Source organism: Neophocaena asiaeorientalis, unplaced genomic scaffold (assembly GCF_003031525.2).
Source record: "Neophocaena asiaeorientalis asiaeorientalis breed wild unplaced genomic scaffold, Neophocaena_asiaeorientalis_V1.1 scaffold5, whole genome shotgun sequence".
Taxonomy (NCBI): domain Eukaryota; kingdom Metazoa; phylum Chordata; class Mammalia; order Artiodactyla; family Phocoenidae; genus Neophocaena; species Neophocaena asiaeorientalis.
In genome coordinates, this window is record NW_020174698.1 from 2,525,380 (window position 1) to 2,548,325 (window position 22,946).

General features: G+C 36.9%; 1 protein-coding gene across 2 annotated transcripts in view; it reads left to right on the plus strand.

Annotated features, from left to right (window-relative positions):
- Positions 1 to 13,909: 13,909 nt before the first annotated feature.
- Positions 13,910 to 22,946, plus strand: part of HBS1L (HBS1 like translational GTPase) — an 82,538-nt gene continuing 73,501 nt past the window's right edge. The window contains exons 1-2 of one of the 2 annotated variants that reach the window (XM_024759039.1): positions 13,910 to 14,067; positions 17,935 to 18,000. In XM_024759039.1, coding sequence (XP_024614807.1) covers positions 14,025 to 14,067; positions 17,935 to 18,000 — 109 coding nt within the window. In that variant the 5' untranslated portion in view covers positions 13,910 to 14,024. The remainder of the gene's footprint in view (positions 14,068 to 17,934; positions 18,001 to 22,946) is intronic. The other variant, XM_024759040.1, reaches the window with a different exon arrangement.

Below are 22,946 nucleotides of genomic sequence, written 5' to 3' on the forward strand. Positions count from 1 at the left end.
GTAGAGAAAATGAAATTATTTGACTTGGAATTTGACCAGGATGTGGAGATATTAGCACACCTTCCTCTTGAAGTAGTGTGTAATCTTTAACAAATACAAGTGTGTAAATGACTTAGATTTTACTTATTTTCCAGAAAATAATTCCCTTTGCTTGACGGATAAATAAAACCATTATGTGTAAGTTCTGCAGGCCTTTTAGAAAGTTCTCTCCCTTACCTTCACACAAATTTCTCTCATCTCCTTTTCCATCCATTTCTCCCAACTTCTCACCTTCCTCCCTCCTTCCCCCCCATGTAACCCTTTGGTACATATTATGCAAAAATATATGGTCATGGGTTTAGCCCACTTCCTGGGCTTTTCCCACCTAAACAGCTATATTTTCAAAGTCACTGAGTGCCTGACCTATCTTTGGCCCTGGGTCTTAACAGTCATCAACTCCTCTAAAGCATCACATTGACTTTCTGATTCGTTCCCGTTCTATTCTGGTTAATCTGTCAACTTCTGGTTGCATTTTTGGTTCAAGGTCCCAACCATCGTCCTGAAGTTAGAATGCTTTATTATGTCTGTCTAAATTTCTTTACTGATCTTGTCTTTTCCTATTCCATTCTCTTTTTTTCTTTTAATTCCCCGTTTATACCTCTGTTACTTCCCCAATGCTTTTCTTTCAGTCTATTATTTGCTTAAAATAATTTCTTGACTTAGCTTACTATTTGATTAAAAATTGAATCATTGACCAGAGTTGCATGAGCTTTTGAAAGGACAACTGCTGCAATCTCTAACCAAATGAAGAAATAATCCTAGAATTTTCTCGGTAGGATGTTCTCCATAATGGGAAATTAACTATCTCTTAAGACATTCCATTCCATTGCTGAAAAACTTTGTTTAAATTGTCCTTGTAGTCAACTGAAATTTCGTCCTTGTAAAGCCCACCCTTCTAGGGCAACACAAAATCAATTGATTCCATTACCTATAGGGAAGTTCTTAACATACTTCATAATAGCTGTTGTAACTTCCTTTGGTCTTCTCTTCTCTAGACTAATTAGTTCCAAGCTATTCAATCATTTTTTTCTAGAGTGTGGTATTCATTTTCTTACATCAGCCCTGGGTCCAGGGCTGAGAAGAAGAAAGAGGGGCCAATATAAAGGCCAATCTGTTTGGCTCTTCCTGTTGGACTTGTTGGCCAAATTGTGATTTTTAAAAAAGAATCCTAATTTCCAATATCATTTTCCTCTTATACTTTTTATTGTTTTCTCTTTTTTTTCCTCATTGACTGTCAGTGGTTATGACTTACCTATACTTACCAGCACATTAAAACAAATGTATGTACATTAATATGTTCTGAGTGTGGGAAAGGCATTGTCTCACCTTTTGCCAGGTCTAAAACGCCTGACTGGACTTCCCTGGTGGCGCAGTGGTTGGGAATCCACCTGCCAATGCAGGGGACATGGGTTCAAGTCCTGGTCCAGGAGGATCCCACATGCCATGGAGCAACTAAGCCCGTGTGCCACAACTACTCTAGAGCCTGAGCTCTAGAGCCCGCGACCCACAACTACTGAGCCCATGTGCTACAACCATTGAAGCCCACACGCCTAGAGCCCGTGCTCCGCAACAAGAGAAGCCACCACAATGAGAAGCCTGTGCACAGCAACAAAGAGTAGCCTCCGCTCGCCGCAACTAGAGAAAGCCCACAGAGCAACGAAGACCCAACGCAGCCAAAAATAAATAAATTAATTAAAAATAAAATAAAATAAAATGCCTGCTAGGGAACAATTAATTCTTAAGCATTTTACTAAAGTTTTAAAAACATTCTTATAGAGAATGTTGTGTATTTATTGAAATTGATTAAGACTATTTTAGTGACATGGGTAGTGGTCACTTGCTTAATTTCTTGCTCTCTTTCACTACTCAAAAAATGACTTAAGGAATAAAAAGTCCTTGAGATAAGTTTGAATCAATTATCAGCACAATTAAAACATAATAACATTGTAATAATATTTTTTTAAAAAATCATAAATGACCCATATTAAATTACTTGGGAAGGGGACATTTTATCAAACGTTCCTTTGTTGAGTTGTGGTTTTTAAAAAAAGCATAAACCTTTGAATAAAATATTTGTTCCTTAATACTTTTCAGGAAATTAATGTGTTGGGTAACATGTTAAAGAGTAGAGACTACAGAATTTCATAACATAAATTTTTAAATTAGAAAATCAAGTCCTTGTTACACTAGCCTTCCTGAGTTATTTTAGTATAAAATATCAATGGAATGGAATAAAAAGATCTTTTGTGATTATTCATGGAATACCTAGGAGGCAGTTTTCAGAATTGTGGCTAGTAACCAAAAAAAAAAAACCAAACCTACCACAATACCAAAGCCTCACTTAAAACGGACTGTTTAAACTTTTATTCTTTGTCATACAAATGATCATAATCAATAGTGTTGAACATTAACTTTAACTATAGTTAATATTTTTATGAATTATCAGTCTGTAGGTATGTGAAGTCTTTATTAAAACACGGCAGTATTTATTGCTATCTCCCCTTGAAATATTTTTGGGTTGATAATTATTCTGGTTATCTGTTGCTACATATCAAATCACCCCAAAACTTATTGGTTTAAAACAAAGGCAACATTTATTTTTGCTCATAAATCTGCAATATGAGTAGGATTGGTGAGGACAGGTTTTCTCTATTCCACTCAGCATCAGCTGAGGCATCTGGAAGGCTGGGGCCTGGGATCATCTGAAGCCTCATCGTTGTAGATGCTGGCTGTCATCTGGGACCTCAGCTAAGGCTGATGCTGAAACACTGACACATGGTCTTCCCATGTGGCTATTTGGTGTCTTTACAATACTAAGTGGCTAAGTTCCAAGAATGAGCATCCCAAGAGGATTAGGTGGAAGCTGCATCATCTCTTATGGCAGCGTGGAAGACACATAACGTTGCTTCCACTGTAGGCACTGGTCTACCCAGTTTTAAGAGGGGATATATAGCCCCCTATCTCTCAATGGAAGAGTGCCAGCATTACAAGGTAAGGAAAATATGTTGGACGGAATATACTGGTGCAAACATTTTAGGAAAGTATAATCTACCACAATTGTGATGGAAAACCATTAGGAGTAATTGCTCAATGTTCTACTTGAAAAGGATTAATGTCTATTCAATTATTTATCTAAATGCAAACATGGCTATAAACCTTCTAGTCATATCAATGTGATTATGTACATTTCAACCATAGTCAAAGAAACTCTTGCTTATTTAAATCATACCCCTAGAATCACAAATCAGTATTCTAAGCAGAAATGAGAAAACTAAGCAGAAAATGACTAATCACATTGAAAATTTTCCTGGTTCAAGTAAAAATTAGGAGCCAAGCTCCTAAATTACCTTTGGTCATAAAAAGTTAATCAGTATCAAGTGGCCTCTTCTCAGTGTGATGTTTTCAAAACTGCCAACAGATTTTATGGGATAGTGTGCAAAATCAGTGGTCTGATGCATAGGCAACAGTGTTGTGTGACTGTCCCATACCCAATGTGCCAAGATGACCAACACCTCCAGACTTATACACATATTGAGATGAGAAAGAAAAACATCTTCCCTTCTGCTTTTCCCATTTTCCAACTTTCCTCTTAAGAAATTCTAAGAACTATCCCAAGTGCCTTAAATGGTTTTGATTTAAATTATTTTACTCTTGTCTTCTCAGAGTTTTTCCAGATTTAGGTTCCTAGACAACCCATTGGCACCATACCTCATCTCTGCCTTTTCAAAGAAAACAGAGCATGACAAGGCAAGGGAGGGAAATTCCTCAAACAATTCACTGTTCTAAATGACTTCTAATGGGACCCTATTTTACCTTTTCAAACCCTACCTTTTATGTATGTGTATGCTTTTTTCTCCTTTAAATTTAATTTGTAAATTTTCTTTGCTTTGAATTTTCCCTTGGGATTTAAAAGTGCTTTGCCCTTTGATGTGTTATTTATATTCTGCTGGTGCCTTGCAACATTTTGTACCATGGATACACCTCTTTCCCATGGCTAAGGTGCCGTATACGTCCCTAAACTAAACATAACACAGGCAGCATTCAAGAGGACACAAAGAGATGGACAAGCTGTAGATCCAAGAAGAAGTTATGTGTGCACTAACAACGTATTTCCAGCAAGCCTGAATCGAGACCAGAATGGACAAATAAGTGTTTCATCTTCTCACTGAAGTATTTCCACCCAACTGTCTTTCTTATCCACTGTTCTTCAAATTTCCAGTTAGATCTAATACATTTCCCTTGCTCATGCTTTTTCAGACAATGCAACAATCAGACCACATGATCCTTCTTTTCTTATTTGGTGTCTTCACCACTGCTCTACATTATTCCTTGTCTAAGAAACTATAGACTTTTAAGGTGCAACTTCTGATCGATGCTTGAAGGAGAGGAGTAAAATGGAGGAAGTTAGCCCATTAATTCAGCTTATTTATCCTTGACTTTGCTTATCAAAGTAGATTCAGGTTTGGTGGGGTTTGTAGTTTATTCAGTTTTGGAGTTCTTCTTTAGGAAGAGAAACGTGAAATAATTATAAAATTTTTTTGAAAAGTAGGTACATATTTAGATTGAAAAAAAGAATCTCAAAAGATTATAAATGTATTTAAAAAGCTGACAAATACCACCACCATCATAAAATCCTTAAAAATAACAATACATCTATGAATTGCCTATCACACTTCAATAATACTTTTTCCTATATCTTTATTTGCATATAATTTGATTACCTCTTCCCATGACAATAATTTTGTAATATTTCCTGTAGAGAGAATAGAAAGATAATTCAATCTTTCTAGTCGTATAAAATTTTCAACAAATATTTTTTAAAAATCTATTATGTGCTTGGCATCATGAAATATAAATATGAGTTTATAGTTTGGTGAGTTCAGATTTCTTGATGACTTACTTTAAATTATGATTTGTTGGCATTTTCAACATTCTTTCAACATGCATCTTCCAAATGCATTTATGTGTCATGGTAGAATTCTACAGGTATAATTCAAAGCATCATTCCGTCATAAAGGCAATAAAGTACACATATTAACCATCAAATATAAGTACAAAATAATTCCATAGAAAATATGTTTTAGTGCTAAGGGAATGATCACTGTGGAATAAACTTATATTAAAAAAAAGTTTTGAAGTTGTCTTGCTATAGCACAGAGCTGAGAAAACATTTGAGAATGATCAGCCCTGCCAAGGGGCAAGAAAGTACTAAACATTCTGATGGGCCAAGAGGCCTGAAGTAATGTTGTGAAGGCCTCATGGGGGCACTGCCACTGGAGGTAGTGGTAAAGTTCAAGGGTGTCAGTGGGATGGATGTCAGCACCAAGGCACGAAACCAGACCAATCCCATCTCAGTGGGGACTGCCATAACATTCAAAGGCAAGATGGGCTTCGTCCACTGCAACGGAAGTCAATGGGGCCTAAGGAGAATTGTTGGAATGCTTTCTATATAACAGGAGATGTTATATTTAAATCCTCACTGTCCTTTAAGGCTGTTCAGTTTTTATCCACCGTCTTACAGCATGGTAAATAAGGCATCAGAGGACGAGCAATTGACCCAAGATTGCATAGCTGGTAAATGGAAGAACAAGGCTTTTCACTCAGGTAGCTCTTAACCACTGTAGTAAGTTGCCACTGTGCTAGATATTTCTCCTTCTCAGCTGAGAATTTGCAGAAGCTTCTCACTGCACCCATGTTCCTCAATTTCAAGGATGAAAATTTGATCTTCAAATTGACTAAATATTTATCTGAAAGAGATTGAATTTCACTGAGACTCTTCAAAAAAAACCCAGCTTTATTGATATATAATTAACATATCATACATTTCACCCATTTAAAGGGTACAATTTTTAAAGCGTTTTTTATGTATATTTTCAGAGATGTGTAGCCATCACCACAATCAATTTTAGGACAAGTGCATTACTCCCAAAAGAAACACCCTGCCCATAAGCAGTCACTCCCCATTTGCCCCTAACTTCCCTAGCCCTATGTAGTCATTAACCTATTTTCTTTCTCTACGTATTTGCCTTTGCTGGACATTTCTTATAAATGCAATCATGCAATATATGTTTTCTTACTGACTTCTTTCACTTAATGTAATGTTTTCAAGATTCATCCATGTTGTAGCATATTATCAGTATTTCATTCCTTTTTATTGTCAGATAATATTCTACTGTGTGGAATTAACACTTAAAAAAATAACCCATTCGTCAGTTAATGGATATTTCAGTTGATCCTGCCTTTTGACTATCATGGATAATGTTGCAGTGAACATCTGTCTGCAACATTTTGTGTGAACATGTGTTTTGTTTCTTTTGGGTATATATAAAAGAGACTTGTAATCTAGAAATTTCTACTCACAGCCTATATTTCCGTATTGTTCACTCTCTCTTTCTCATTCCTTGCAAAAAGTTTCTTTTTCCAGAATCCTATTGATATTGATGTCTCCAAAGTTATGAAATTCTTCTACCTTACAAACATATTTATTTTATGTTATAAATTTACTCAACAATCATTCAACAAAATGTATTTTATTTATTCCAGTTTTGTACTAGTCACTATATTGAATGCTGGAGATACAAAATAAGCTAAAGGATGTCCTGCTTTTTTTTTGTTTGTTTGTTTTTGTTTTGTTCTGTTGCGGTACGCGGGCCTCTCACTGCTGTGGCCTCTCCCGTTGCAGAGCACAGGCTCCGGATGCGCAGGCTCAGCGGTCATGGCTCACGGGCCCAGCCGCTCCGCGGCATGTGGGATCTTCCCAGACCGGGGCACGAACCCGTGTCCCCTGCATTGGCAGGCAGACTCCCAACCACTGCACCACCAGGGAAGCCCAAGGATGTCCTGCTTTTAAGGAATTTATATCTAGCTGGGGAGATGGATAGATACTAACATAGACAATTAGAATATTATTAATATGTGTTATAACAGAGACTACCAGCAGGTACTTTGAGTGTCCAGAGTAGGGGTGCTTATTCTGTGAGAGTCAAGGAAGGTATCACAGAATGTGTGATGCTACTGGGGTTCTCCTGAGTAATATAAGAGGGCACGAAGATTGAAGGGTATTCTAGGCAGAAAGGGTAGCATCTGCAAATGTCCTGGGGCAGGAAGAGCATGAAACACTAAAAGCAAGAACTATGGTGTAGATTGACTCAGGTAGGGTGGAGGAGTGATGGCAGGTGATGTGTGAAACCAGGCAGCAGTGAAATTACAAAGGATGCCAATGCCTTTCTAAGGATTTAAACTTACTTTGTAAGTAATGTGGCTCCATTGAAAGATTTTAAACTGGAGGATTAGTTATTTTTAGAACACTTAGAACAACATGAACTTGAAAAACAGAATCTTATAAAGAATTCCTGAACCATATTTACTGTCATATTTTATGACAAAGTGCTTGACAGTTAGACAGCCCAGGATTGGTGGTTGAAAGAACTTACCTGTGTAGGAAGGTTTTGCCCTCGCATTATTGTTTTGCTGGTATTCCCCAATGAGTGTAGGTCACATCTAAATGTAGAACACTTTGACTTCTATTTTGTTCTTGTCGAGAATCATTCTGCCTTATGAAGTTCAGGACCCCACCATTGCCTTTTCAAAGTTTTGATATGTTCTGCATTAAGCTCTATAATACCACACAGAAATTTTAAAATCACCCACTGAATTTCTTTGAAGATCTCTTTCAGCTTCCCTGAACACCTTCTTGTTTGTTTAGTTATGCTGTCAATGCTTCTGTCAAACAAGGAATCCCTGAATGGCCTCAAGCCCTTTGGGGGGAAAACTTTATCTTGATGTAGCACCTATTCACTGGATCTTGCCAGTTTTCACTCATCTATGTGCATGTTTAAAAAAAAGAGAGCGGGTTTCCCTGGTGGCGCAGTGGTTGAGAGTCTGCCTGCCGATGTGGGGGACGCGGGTTCGTGCCCCGGTCTGGGAGGATCCCGCGTGCCGCGGAGCGGCTGGGCCCGTGGGCTGTGGCCGCTGAGCCTGTGCGTCCGGAGCCTGTGCTCCGCGGCGAGAGGGGCCGCAATGGTGAGGAGTCCGCGTACTGCAAAAAAAAAAAAAAAGAGAGAGAGAGAGAGAGAGGAAGAAAGTAAGAAAGAAAATAAATGAAAGAAAAAAGGAAAGAAAAGAAAAAAATGAATAATACACGAAGATAGGGGAAGTTCCATAGAGGAGGGTAAGAATATCATTAGGTCAGACAGAGGGTTACGTAACTAATTTAGAAGGTCAGTAGGAAAATTGTCACCTGTTTATAGTTTTACAGATATTTGGTAATAATAAAGATGAATAGATGTACATTATTAATGTGTAATCATAATCACAGAACTGCAAAGGACCCCAAAAGAATCCTCTACCTACATATGTTGTTTTATATTTTGGACTATAGGCCATACTTTCCTAGGCATTTAATTAGAAAACTCTAGACTTTTCCCATATGCTGTGTCTACTGTCACAATTACAATGATTCTCCCTCTCTTCCAACTCTTCCTTTCTTAATGAGTAAGAGCAATTCCTTTATTTCTTTTTAAGAAGTATGGAGTACAGAAGTCACCATAATGTATTTTCCAAAATTCCTATGAGTATTTAAGTAGGTGCCAAAGTAGTGTTGTTTCAGCAACAACAGAAAATTCTAAATTTCAGTCTAAATTGATTGGTTTAGAATAGAAAACAGAAAACAAACTGCACTCTGGGAAATATTGATATATTACCAAATGAATTCTAACCCAGATATATCAAAGTTCTTAGTTTTTATATATATCTTAAAAATTGGACACTAAGAGGGTATAAAGGAAACATTTAAAAACTGTATGGTATATATAGTCTCTTATTCTATATCAAAGATAGGCTTGAATATACCAAGGATTTTCCCCCCATTTTTCTTTTTATTTAGTTTTTTTTATAGAGGTATAACTTATGTACTGAAAGGTGCAGATATCTTAAATATACAGCACAATAAAATTTTACATATGTATAAAACCTCCCTTGCTGTTTTTCAGTGCTGTGTATTTTCCTACTAAATGGATATGCCACATTTCATCTAGTCTACTGTTGAAGACATTTGGTTTGTTTACATTTTGGGGCTATTATGAATAAAATTGTTATAAACATTCTTGTACACAAGCACTGATTTTTGTGGAGTCTGTACTTAGATGTGGCATTTCTGGGTCACAAGGCATACAAATGTTTAGTATTTGGCAATGCTGCCGAAAGTTTTCAAAGTGGTTATACCAATTTGCACATGCACTAGCTATGAGACTTCCAACTGCTCCACATCCTCGCCAACCCTTACTATTGTCAGTGCTTCTAATTTTAGTCATTCTGGTAGGGGTACACCCATTATGATTTTATTTGCATTTTTTGATGATGGATGACGTTGAGGATGCTCAATGCCCATTACAGATATTATTTTTTTGTGAAGTGCCTCTTTGGGACTCCTACTCATTTTTAAATTGTTGGGGTTTTGGGGGGGGTGCATAGGCTTCTTTGTATATTATAGATATGAGTTCTTTGTGAGATATATTTGCTGCAAGTATTTTCTCCTAGGCTGCAACTTGCCTTTTTACTTTGTGAATGTTGTCTTTTGATGAACAGAAGTTCTTAATTTTAATAAAGTTCACTTTATGAATCTTTTCTTTTATGGTTAGTGCTTTCTGTGCCCTGATTAAAAATCTTTGCCCCCCTTCATGCTCTAAAGATATTCTCTTATGTTTGTTTTATTTTTCTACAGTTGTGATGAAACAACTTATTGACAAGACTATCCTCTTCCTTTCTAAACTGCAGTGGTATCTCAGTTGTAAATTGGATGATCACATATGTGATGACTTCTTTCTTCACAGTGTTTCAATAGTATATTTGTCTATCCTTTTGTCAGTATCACACTGTTGTACTTACTATGGCATTAAAGCAAGTCTTAGTGATAGTGTAAGTCCTCCAACTTGATTCTTTTCTGAGATTGTCTTGGCTATTCTAGGATCTTTGCAGCTCCATTTTTATTACAGAATATGTCAATTTCCGTCAAAAAACTTGTAGGATTTGACTAGGATAATATCAAATATAGATTAACTTGGGAGGAATTGACCTGTCTTCCATTTAACATAATAATAGTGACTCTTCCAATCCATGGACATTGTATATTTTTCCATTTAATGTTATTTTATTTTTCTCAGCAATGTTTTCTAGTTTCAGTTTAGGGTTTAGCCATTTTTCCTATATTCATCCTAGGTATTTGATATTTTTTATGCTAATATAGCTAATTTATTTTTAATTTTTATTTTCCTCCTGTTTTTTCTTATATATATTTTGTGGGTATTGATGGTGCTAAGCAACTTATTAATTTTAATAGTTTAATTATATATTTATCTTGATATTAAAAATATATTATTCACAATAGAATAAAAATATTATGGAATAATTAGAATTAAATCTTCAAAAGTTGTGCAAACAAGTCACTGAAAACCAGAAAGCATTACTGAAAGAAATTAGACATATGATGTGCATGTGTTGAAAGACTGCATGTTTAAAATGTCAATTTTCCCCAAATTGATCTACAGATTCAACAAAATATTAGAGTCCCAGCCAGAATATCTGTAGTAATTGATAACCTCATTTTAAAATTCATATGGAAATGCCAGGGACCTAAAATAGCTAAGAGAATTTTGAAAAAGAAGATGAAATTTGGAGGATTAACATTACCTGATTTTAAGATTTTTGAAGCTACAATAATCATGACAGCATGGTATTGGTGTCAAGCTAGATCAAAAGATCAGTAGATCAATGGACCATAATGGAGAGTCCAGAAATAGACCACACATATATGAATAACAGATTTTTGATAAATATGCAGATGTAATTCAGTGGAGAAAGGATCTTCTTTTCAACAATGGTGCTGGAACCATTGAAAATACATATAAAAAAACAATCTTTGATCCAAACCTTACATTATATACAAAAATCAACTGAAAACAGATCATAAATCTAAATGTAGAACCTAACACTATAACACTTATTTAAAAATAGGAGAAATTTTTTGTAACCTTGGGTTAAGCAAAGGTTTCTTATGTATGAAATCAATAGCACAATCCATTATTAAAAAAAATTGATAAATTGAAGTTCCTCAAAACTAACTTCTCCTATTTGAAAGACACTATTAAGAGAATGAAAAGGCCAGTTACAAATTGAAAGAGGTATGTCCAAATTATATATCAAAGAAATTGTATCCAGAATATAAAAAGAACTCTCCAAAGTAAAATTAATATTGACATTAAAAAAGATTCAAACAGACACTTTACCAAAGAGGATACAGAAATGTCAAACACACATAATATCTTTAGACCATACCAACTGCTGGCAAGGTTGTGAAGAAAATGGAACTATGTTGCTGGTAGGAATGTAAAATATTGCAACCACTTTGGAAAACAGTTTGGCAGTTTCTCAAAAAACTAAAGATAGGGGTTTCCCTGGTGGCACAGTGGTTGAGAGTCCGCCTGCCGATGCAGGGGAAGCGGGTTCGTGCCCCGGTCCGGGAAGATCCCACATGCCGCGGAGCGGCTGGGCCCGTGAGCCATGGCCGCTGAGCCTGCGCGTCCGGAGCCTGTGCTCCGCAGCGGAAGAGGCCACAACAGTGAGAGGCCCGCGTACTGCAAAAAAAAAAAAAACAAAAAAGAAAAAACCAAAAAACTAAAGATAACATCATATTGATAATCCAACCATTCTGCTCCTAGGTATTGACCCAGGATAAATAAGTTTATGTCCATACAAAGAGTTGTACATGATTCAAGCACCTACATGGATGAATCTCAAAATTACTATGCTGAGTGAATGAAGCCAGAGAAGAAAATAATACATATTATATGACTTCCTCTATATAAAATTTTATAAAATACATCCTATATCTATAGCGACAGAAAGGTGATCAGTTTTTGCCTAAGGCCAGGGTGAGGAGGCAGCGAGGTGCAGGAGGGAGAGATAATAAAGATACTTGAGGAAATTTTGCAAATTTGGATAAGTTCATTATCTCGGTTGGGTTGATGGTTTCGCTGGTGAATATATATGTCAAAGCTCATCAAATTGTATATTTTAAATATGTGCAGTTTATTCCTTGTCAATGATTCTTCAATAAATGTGTTAAAAACTTTATAAGGTAGTTATGCTACTTTCACTTATAATTTTTTTTAAAAATTGATATTAAAATGAATTAGTTGTATAGTTGTTTGTGGTATTTGTTAAATATCTCATAGCAAGATATTATATCTATTATATATTATATCTATCTTTTCAATTCATTAATTTATTTAGCAAACATTCAAAGTGCCAGACATTAGGGTGCTAGAGAAACAAACATAAAGCTTTCCAATTAGTGGGGTAGAGAACTAGAATTTACTGAGTACTGAAGGAGTTCAGGGCATGTCACCCTAAAATATACTTTGGTATATTGATTATTTTGAATTGAAGTAACTTGAGAAACATCAAGAAGGGCTCTCAGGACTTTTCCTTTCCACCTAAAAGCAGGTCATAAAATTTCCTATGAGAAGACTGTCCTTCCTATACCAGAAGGCAGATAAGATACCATCCTTACCAACAGAACCTAGGAATTGATGCTGAAATGGGTTTGTACAAACTTACTGAAACATCCCTATCTTCCACTAGTTTTGCTGCCCCTCCCTTGCCCCCAGAATACTTTTCCTAGTCACAATTTACAACCCATAGCCCAAACCTTTGTCTTGTCTGTGTGAAATCCTTCTACAAGGATAATTATTCACAACTCTGTACGTTACATACTGTTACTATCTCCATTTTACAGACGAAGAAACAGGCTACAACATAAACATTACCTAAAAGTGTAAACACTTAAGCCATATGAAATTAGCAACTATTTTTGTGTAAAATTTTGTCTTGGAGTTACATTGAACAGCAATGATAGTTAAAATCAAACATTTGGTGGTTAGACACATTCAAACACATGTGTAAGTTACCATTCAAGCCACTTACAACTATGAGTTGAATTTGTATCATTATTTTTTTCCATTATGGATAATAAAAAGCTAAGTAAGCTTTTGTTTCTAGAATTTGATATATCACCACTTCAAAAATATAAAAGTAAAACTAGAGTGTAGTTTCTTCAGTAAAATGAGGAGATTGATTTTTTTACATAGCATCATTCACTTTGTGACCTAAGAAATGACACTTAATAATAGGTTATAGATTTATTCATTAACAACATTCATCACCATTTAAGGCCAGTGTTTAGTAATCTTAGCATGTTACTGTGTTGAATGAATGTTCACTGAATCCTCTATGATCTGATGATAATCATTGACATGGCTAAGGGCAGACAGGTGTTTACTAGAGGTATTAATGCAGGATGGAGCACATACATGAAACCACGAATTGCATACACAAATGCATGGTGACCTATTGTAGCCAGGTTCTCAATGAAAATATACCCGTTTATGAAGAGTCTTTTTTTCGCCTTTAAAACTTGGACTAATTCTTATACCAAACGTATACAAGTTTGTTAATGCCCATTAGCGCCTAAATAGGCCGCAAAGATGAAAGCTGGATAAGACAAGGTTCGTGCTCTGAGCACACAGTCAGCTTTTTCACTAGATTATCAGAAACCAAATTTGGAAAATAATCTGGAACGCCGGCGTAGGTCAAGGATCCCGACTCGAAATATTAAGTCCAAACTAACAAATTATAAAAGGTGTAATTCGTCTCCGACGAAAGCCCCGTCAGTCAATTTATCTGTGGGCGCGGCCTCGCCGAAACGCACCCCTCCCGTGAGCATGAGTGCGCATGCGTTCTCAGAGAGGCGAATGACCCTGAGAGGTTGCCGTACTCAGATAAGACGTCGTGCGTGCGCAGGCGCTCAGCGCTGAGGCCTGCCGGAAGCCAAGATGGCGTATAGGTAATCGGCAGGCCGCAGTTGGCGCCTTGTCAGTATTTGAGCTGGTAGTTTGTAAGCGGCTGTGGCGAACGCCCTCTCCGCCGTCATGGCCAGGCATCGGAATGTCCGAGGCTATAACTACGATGAAGGTAGGTGGCAGGGTTATGCCGGGCCGTCATTTTTATCGTTCCAGCCGGGATAGCAGCCGGTTGGCACTCACTTCCATATGTTAGTTTCTCGTCAGTGGTGCCAGGCTGGCGTTCAGAGGAGGCTCATTTGGAGAAAATTACAGGACGCCTGGGCTCCACCGAATGGCGTTGTTTTAAGTCGTGTTTTTTTCCTTCTGGGATTGGTTTTATTTAGGGTAGGGGAGATGCTGCAGGGCCTCATATGGGAAGGACTTTTGAAAAGGTTGGGATCCGGTGATAGTTACCCACGTAAGCATTATTACCTCTCCCATTGTTTCCCCCCAGGTCGGCTACACAATTTCCTACTTCGAGCTTCTCTCCCCGACCCTCCTTTCAAACAGGCCCATGAAACTTTCTTATTTGTAAAACAAGGATTAACCTAATGCTTACATTCAGCTGTTCTGCTGTAACTGTTAGATTTAAAGGGTAAATCTTGTGTGTTTGTTCCTACACACTTAATGCAGAACCTGGCTTGAATTAGCTGACTAACTTATTTTCTATGCTTTTCAAGTTAAATTGGAAACTTAGGAGATGGTAGAAAAAAATACATATTAAAAAGGCCCAAAGAGTAACTTGATCAGATGATCTTGAGGTGTGTACTCAGTTCTTGGTTGGTCATGCTGAATATAAATGTACTTTTTGGGGAAAAAAAGTGGTAGTAAAAGAAAGGGTGCTTCTAAAAGGACCTATTGATTTTAAAAGTGAAATAAAAAAATATGAATGTTGTCCAGAAGTTTAATTTCTATACAGTGGATACTTGTAGGCATCACCAAGCATCACACAAACTAAAACTGTAAACAAGTATGAAGGAGTGCAAATGAGTAAAGATCTATCACTTTGTTGAGTACAGGGCCTGCAGTGTGCATAGTATATTGGTGGTGGTTATTAGCATTCCCAGCAGATTATTCTAGAACATCAGTATGCTCTAATCGTAGCGGAGGGCAGCTAATACCCTTTGCTGCATTTGAAGGCAGTGATCCAGTTAGCCTGGCACGTGTTAGGTTCCTGGTGGTCACTTCAGAATGGAATTCTTTTTCAGTATTGCAGTGGATGTTAAGTATTGCCTGTGGACCACTGTTACCTGAGAAATGACTTTAGCCTGGGAGATATTTTTGCAAATATGCTGTAAAAGACACGAATAGGTCTAATTACTACTTACGCATTCTTTAATAGATATTTATCATGTCCTCAATCAACATTGAGTGCTTGGAGTACTGTTTGAGCTTTGGGGACCAACAGAAAGATGTTTGAGGGAGTTTAAAGAGGGAGATACACAAGTAACAGATGATTATGAAGTGCTATGGGAGCTACTTAAGTGAGAACAACTGTTCAGAATGAGTCGGAGGACTTTAAGCAGAACTCGTATGTGAAGGAAGGCATCCTGAAGGAGAGGTGCTTGGCTTGAGGGAGTGAGTGCTAAGTACCTTCTCACCTTAGCCACCCCACATCAGGTTTTCAGATTTCTCTGGAACAGTTGATGACATCATAACCAAGCCGTTCCTATAGCGTTGGAGGTCCATCCCCTTTTCTTGCTTGTGAAAGTTCTACTTAAATTAAGTGTCCGGTTTTTTTCTCTTCTCAGTTAAGCTTTCCCTTCTCTCAGATAATAATTTAAAAATTCTCAAAAGTAATATAACTTCACTACAGAGATTTTTATGCTCCAAAATCTATTGGTTCCTCTCCTTAACTTTCATTGTGTTCTTCTCTGTAGTATGGGTAGTAGTTTACAAGACTGCCTCACCTACCAATTAATAAAAGTCCTGGGAAGGCAAAGCCCATACTTTATTTTTATATTTACTCCATTAGCCAGTACAATGCTTTATGTGCAGCAAATACTCGAAAATATTGTTGAGGAAAAGAACCACTTGACAAAAATCCCAGGAAAGAATTCTTTTTATCTTCTGATACTCTAACACTTTTAGGGTTCATTTCAGTACTGAAAAACTGACCCAGTATAAAAAGATTCTTGTCTTTAATATCCAAATATATTTTTTTGTGAATGGCTTCTCATTTATTTGCTAATATTTTTTTATTAAGTTGGGATTGTGATCTAATAATTTATTGAATGTGTAAAAATTTACACATTTTCATCCAATAGTAGCATTTATGTAATTTTTCTTTGCCATAAATATTTGGTCTCAGCCTTTGAACATGCTGTTCCTGCTGCTGCTACATGAATACCCTCAGAAATTAGCTAACTATCCTTTGGAATTGGTTTAAAATATGATATTCCTGGGGATCTTTCCGTAGCCACCCCACTCCCAATTCTGTTTTTGTTGTTCCTATGTGTGTTCCCAGATCATTCTGTATTCTTATGTCTCAAACACTCGTAATATTGTTTTATAATTGCTCGTTTTCTCGTCTGTCTTCCCTTGTTAGATTTTAGGTTTGTAGAGATCTGGGAATGTGCCTGCCACTCAGTCTTGTACCCCAAATGTCTCTGATAGCCCCTGGCATAGTGTTAGTATTTGTTGAATGAATAAATACACTTAATGTAAACATGTTTATGTTCTTTGTGGGTTTTTATAGATTGATTCATTAATTTATAATAAAACAAGTATTAATTTATGCCAAGCATGTGTCAGGTAGTTGTCTAGACAGTCTTGCCCTGAAGGAGCTTATAGTCCATGGAGTGAACCAGGTACGGTGCTTTGAAGACATTCAGTTAGAGGAGTGTGCTAGAGAATAAAAGTGGCAGGTAGGGCTTGCTGCTTTACCCGGAGTGGTCAGGGAAGACTTCTGAAATAGATGACATTTGAGCTGGAACCTTAACTAGGAGAAGGAAACAGCGGTAGGAAAATCTGGGCAAAGAGCATATTGTAGTCAGTTTGAAAAAAGGCCAATTAGCTAGAGCAGAGGGGAGTTTAGGATAAGGTGGGTTTTGTGCATTACCTAGCTTTACATGAAGAAAAACTGCCTTCATGGTCTGATTGTATACCCTGCGCTAGTCAGTTGTATGGAAAATAAATGTTTTGGTTAGAGCAGGCATCTGGTGAAAAAATGGATGGAAGGCTTATTTCAGATTTTTGTCAATACTGGAAGGACAATTCAAGTACATGGTGTATGGGATTATTCTTTGATCACACGAAGTGAAAACTTGGAAAAACTTCTTAAAACTCAATTAGCTTAAAAATCTAAAAACATGTATGTCTTTATAAATATAGAAAGTCGGTAAATACCTACTTTGGGTAGAATTTTAAGAATTTTTTTTGAAAAGTGGACATTCTAAGTCCCTTTAATTTAGATGAACAGTGTAATTAATTTAATTTAATTTATTTTGGAGAGAATTCAGATGTTTCCTCATTAATAACTAAGAATATAAAAAGAACTTGTAAGTGAATTTACCTCTTGTATCTTTATTTTAGATTTTGAAGACGATGATCTCGATGGCCAGTCTGTAGAGGATGATGAATTTACCTCTTGTATCTTTATTTTAGATTTTGAAGACGATGATCTCGATGGCCGGTCTGTGGAGGATGATGAATTTACCTCTTGTATCTTCTTTATTTTAGATTTTGAAGACGATGATCTCGATGGCCGGTCTGTAGAGGATGATGAATTTACCTCTTGTATCTTCTTTATTTTAGATTTTGAAGACGATGATCTCGATGGCCGGTCTGTAGAGGATGATGAATTTACCTCTTGTATCTTTATTTTAGATTTTGAAGACGATGATCTCGATGGCCGGAGACGATGATCTCGATGGTGGCCGGTCTGTAGAGGATGATGAATTTACCTCTTGTATCTTTATTTTAGATTTTGAAGACGATGATCTCGATGGCCGGTCTGTAGAGGATGATGAATTTACCTCTTGTATCTTTATTTTAGATTTTGAAGACGATGATCTCGATGGCCGGTCTGTAGAGGATGATTATTGTATTTCACCATCAACAGGTGAATTTTTAAAAATAATTTGATTTTCATTATTTGGGTGTTTAAAAATGTTAAGTAAATGTTATTGTCATTCTGGGACAAGCACGTTCCAGGAGACTGTTATATCATGTACCCTTTAGAAAGATAATTGTATGTGAACTTTAAAGGTATATAAAATAATTTCTTAACTTACGAATGGAATTTAAAATTTTGATTCCATCATTTGACTTTAAACAGTTTGAAGAAAATTCTGAAAACTATGGTTTTCCAATATTCTTTGCAGCATGCAATTAATCTGAATTGACTAAAATGGTAATTTAGTCAATAATGAAAATCTAAAACTTCTGAAGGAAGACAGCAGTTAATTTTATATTCCCAGGAAAATCTTGAATATTAGAAACACTGAAGTGTTATGCATAGACTTCCCTTCATACAGTACTTTATCTACTGTAAATAAACCAAATACATGTAATTCAAACTTCTGATGGAACCACAAAGTGATTTAGAGTTCAAATTCCTATAGGATTCCACATAAGAGCTGCATCTTCGGTCTCATTTGCTGAAAAATTTCTTCTTTGTGACCATATAACAAAAACATTTCCTATGTTCTTTACAGCAGAGACAGTGTCTTTATATATATATAAATATTTTTTTAATGTCTTTATTGGAGTATAATTGCTTTACAGTGGTGTGTTAGTTTCTGCTTTACAACATAGTGAATCAGCTATACATATACATATATCCCCATATTTCCTCCCTCTTGTATGTCTCTCTCCCACCCTCCCTGTCCCACCCCTCTAGGTGGTCACAAAGCACCCAGCTGATCTCCCTGTGCTATGTGGCTGCTTCCCACTAGCTATCTATCTTACGTTTGGTAGTGTATATATGTCCACACCACTCTCTGACTTCGTCCCAGCTTACCCTTCTCCCTCACCGTGTCCTCAAGTCCATTCTCTACGTCTGCATCTTTATTCCTGTCCTGCCCCTAGGTTCTTCAGAACCTTTTTTTTTTAGATGCCATATATATGTGTTAGCATACAGTATTTGTTTTTCTCTTTCTGACTTACTTCACTCTGTATGACAGACTCTGGGTCCATCCACCTCACTACAAATAACTCAATTTCATTTCTTTTTATGGCTGAGTAATATTCCATTGTATATATGTGCCACATCTTCTTTATCCATTCATCTGTTGATGGACAGTTAGGTTGCTTTCATGTCCTGGCAATTGTAAATAGTGCTGCAATGAACATTGTGGTACATGAGAGACAGTGTCTTTGATCCAGACCTTTTCTCACTAATTTCCCTAAAAATGCATTTGTCTTCAAATTTTAGCCTACTCTATAAACAGTTGATTAAAATGCCTTGATAAATTTTACTATGCCATAAAAGCGGGTACAGTTACATATAGTTATGTACAGCATTAATATAATTCATAAAACTCATTTTCCACAAGTTGAAAGGTTTAATATAGTAATTAAAATTTCTATCAGTGTGCCTTGTCTTTAATAACTTATCGTCTCCTGAGCTGTTTTGTGAACCTGCTTTATGCCTCCTCTTAGTCTCTGAAGACCAACTATGTCCCTCTGACTTTTTAGAATTTCTTTTTCTTTATAAAGGCATAGGTGCTCTAGAAGTTGTCATAGCACCTCTCCTCTTCCTGTCATCTTTTTTCCTGTTAACTTATTACTCTGTAATGCATCTAGCTCTTTATGTGTACTTTAATCATTTAGCCTAACTAATCAGAGCCTTTCTTCTCTTCCTTTAGTGTTACACTGTTATCAGTCACGATTTTATTACAAGATAGAAATTACACCAGTTGTTTTGCCAGAGAGATTCTAATGTAAAAAGTTGTTAACTAGGTATTAGAGACAAAAAATACAAACCAAAATATCAAGGAGGTAGTAACTTTAGGAAGCATTTATCATCTCTAGTTCCTAGGGGAACCAATGGACAAGGTTGAAGCCAACCTTTAGAATCTGGTGGGGGGCTCCTTTGAGCTGGGACCTAGATGTGTAACAAGAGGGTTCTGCTTTGTTGCTTTGCTATTGAAGTTCAGAGGAGGGACTGTAGAGCTGGGACTGAGACCTGAGGAGGGGATGCTCTGTGGCTGGTGTCTCTGAAGGGACACTGTGAAGCTGGGCTTCAGCCTTTTGAAGAGGGAATTCTAGCGGGCTGTATGATCATGGTTGAAGCTGGTTCTGGGAGTTTTGGAAAAACTGCAAACTGATATAAATTGCAGTTACTGGAACAAATGATTTCTGCAAGATGAAGTGTTGCTGGGGTGATGGTGACCAGATAAGAAACAAAAAGGAAAGGAGCATGTGTGTTCCTCTTCCAGCCTTCCAGTCTCCCTTTAGCATCTGCCTGTTGGCTCATCCTAAAAGGGAACCAGCTGTCATAGAAGAAATGTGCTTTGCAGACTTCAACCCCAGCGTCACAGAGCAGAGTAAAGAGACTGGGTTAGAAACTGAGAGGCGGCTTAATCAGCATTCCTTTAAAGCTTCTTATTCAGTGATTCAAAAAGACCATATTTTGTAGGGATTAGGGATAAAAGAAATTTCAGTTTTTCCAAGGAACCTCCCAGGCACTTGTCATTTGCAGTGTGTTAAAAAAACTCTATGGGTTAACCTTTTGGGGTGCCTACAGTTCATTATCATCAGTTGACAAGGTGACAAAGTAATGTCTGGTAGCACTAACTAGTATTACAAGTGAAGTAAAAGTCATGGCATGTTCATGAAACTGAGAAGGTGATGTGGGTGTGATAATTAGATTTGAGTTTTTTAAAAAAAATCTCATATAATAGAGACTGGATTGAAGGTGGTACATAAGTGGTTGTAGATAGAGAAGTTAGGAGACTATTATATTAATCTAGAGGAGATGAGGATATTTCAGGACTGTGTTCTCAAAATGTGGTCCATGTATCATTTGCATTACTTGAGGATTTGTTCGAAAAGTAATTCTGGGCCCCACCCCGTAGTCAGAAACTCTTGAGGGTGGGACACAGCTACTGCTTTGAGAACCATTTGTTTAGGACAGGGGTGACAGCAGGGGATTTGCAGATAGATTCAAGAGATAATTGCAGGAGCTAAGGTCTACTTGGAAGTTGGTTGACTATGGCTTGCACAAGGAAACCTTCATAGGGAGAGGGACTACTGAAAGACATCTTAATATTGCAGATTAATGCATTCATTTATCTAGGCTTGTCTAAATAAATCATGCTTAACCTTGAGTAATGAGCTAACACTACACAAGGTCAGGCATTCTGAAGGTGTTTTTCTGAGATTTGCTTTTATGGCCTACCTTTCTTGAGGTCATAGTTTATCCCTTGTCTCTCACAACCCTTGATATGTGTCTTGTCTGTGGTTCATATTCAGGACAGTCTGACTCTTTGAGAGTTACTTTTGTATATACTCCAGGAAGTCAACCGACCTTATCAAAGCAGGAGATAGTTAAATGGTTTTGACTTTCTTCTGTGACAAACTGGTATTTTTAACAAAAGCATGTAGTTTTGGATTTTTAAATTTTCCACAACATGTATAAAGTAGTAGTAATATCAGATCAGACACTTTTCCTCTTTAGTGGTATATTTTTCCAGGCAATTTTCAATTAAAAATGAATAGTTTTAGAAGGATACTTTCTGTTCTTAAAGAAGCAGCTAATGTCATCGAAGAGATGATTGAATTCATGGTCTAATGAATTCTGGTAATTGAATGACTTTATCAATTAATAGGAGTTTCTCTAAATTTTATTATGTATTTTTTTTAACTCTGCTAAGCACAGTTTTCTTGATGGAAAGGTGATTTCTAAATGGTGTAGCTTTTTTTTTTCTTTAGAAAGATCGACTTTGATGCTGAATATTGAACATACATTAGGGAGCTGGTGATAGCAAAAAGAGCCTATAAATAAAACTTTGAACAGTTATAAATCTTGTTTCAACTAATATAATTAGAAGTGGTAAAAGATAAACTGAAGCATATTAACATTTTTAAGAGTTTATTTGAGCAGATATCAGTTTGAATCAGGTAGCTCCAAACTGGAAGTGGTTAGGAGCACTCTACCAACAGGAGCTGGGGCAAGGTTTTTATAGAGAAGACATGAAGCAAAGCAAGGAAATTATTTGGTTGGCTACAGGTTAACCCATTACATTATTTGGGGGAGAGTAGGTGGCTTTCTGTGATTGGTTGTTGTTAATCCTGAGGCCTTTGCAGGATTGACTCTGGATTGGTTTTCCCTTTGCAACCAAGGCGTTAGAGCCACTTCAGTCTCATGGCCTCCTTGTATGATTAATTTAACAGTAGTTAATCTTATTCAGTCCATTCCATGTTAATTTATTGAGCATCAATTAACATGTAAGGAAGCTTGTTAAAAGTTCCCTTCAAATGACAGTATGGTGGGTAAAGAAGTAGTCCTGCCTGAAGGAGTCTGGAAAGGCTTCTGGAAGGAGGTGGGATTGGGACTGGTAAATTTGGGAGTAAGAATGGGCATCCTAGAGAGGAAACAACAGTGCTTGAGCAGTGGCCTCTAAGTGAGGCATGTTTGGGATGACTCACATGATTAATGCAGTTGCAGCACAAAGAGGGCTCAGAAAGGAAATAGCCAAATTGTGGAAGATGGTTTTTAATTTTAGGTGTGTAGTTTTAGCTTATTGAAGGTTTTTTAGTTAAGGGGGTAATGTTTTAGGAAAGTAACTGATGACAGTATACAAAGTGGACTACATCTGGGACAGATGAAAGGGGAGACTTGTAGGCTTTTTCCTACCTTCCCTGATGATACCAGTCAGCTGGGAGTAATTGTAAAAATTGAGATTCCCTGCCCCATTCCAACACCACTTAACCAGAACTCCAGGGGAAGAAGCCTAGAAAGCTGTATCTTTAATGAGTGCCTCACATGATTTTTATTTTAAGATGTTTAGGAAGCAATATTAGGCAATTGCAGAGTCAGGTTTTGAATTCTCTGAATTTTTA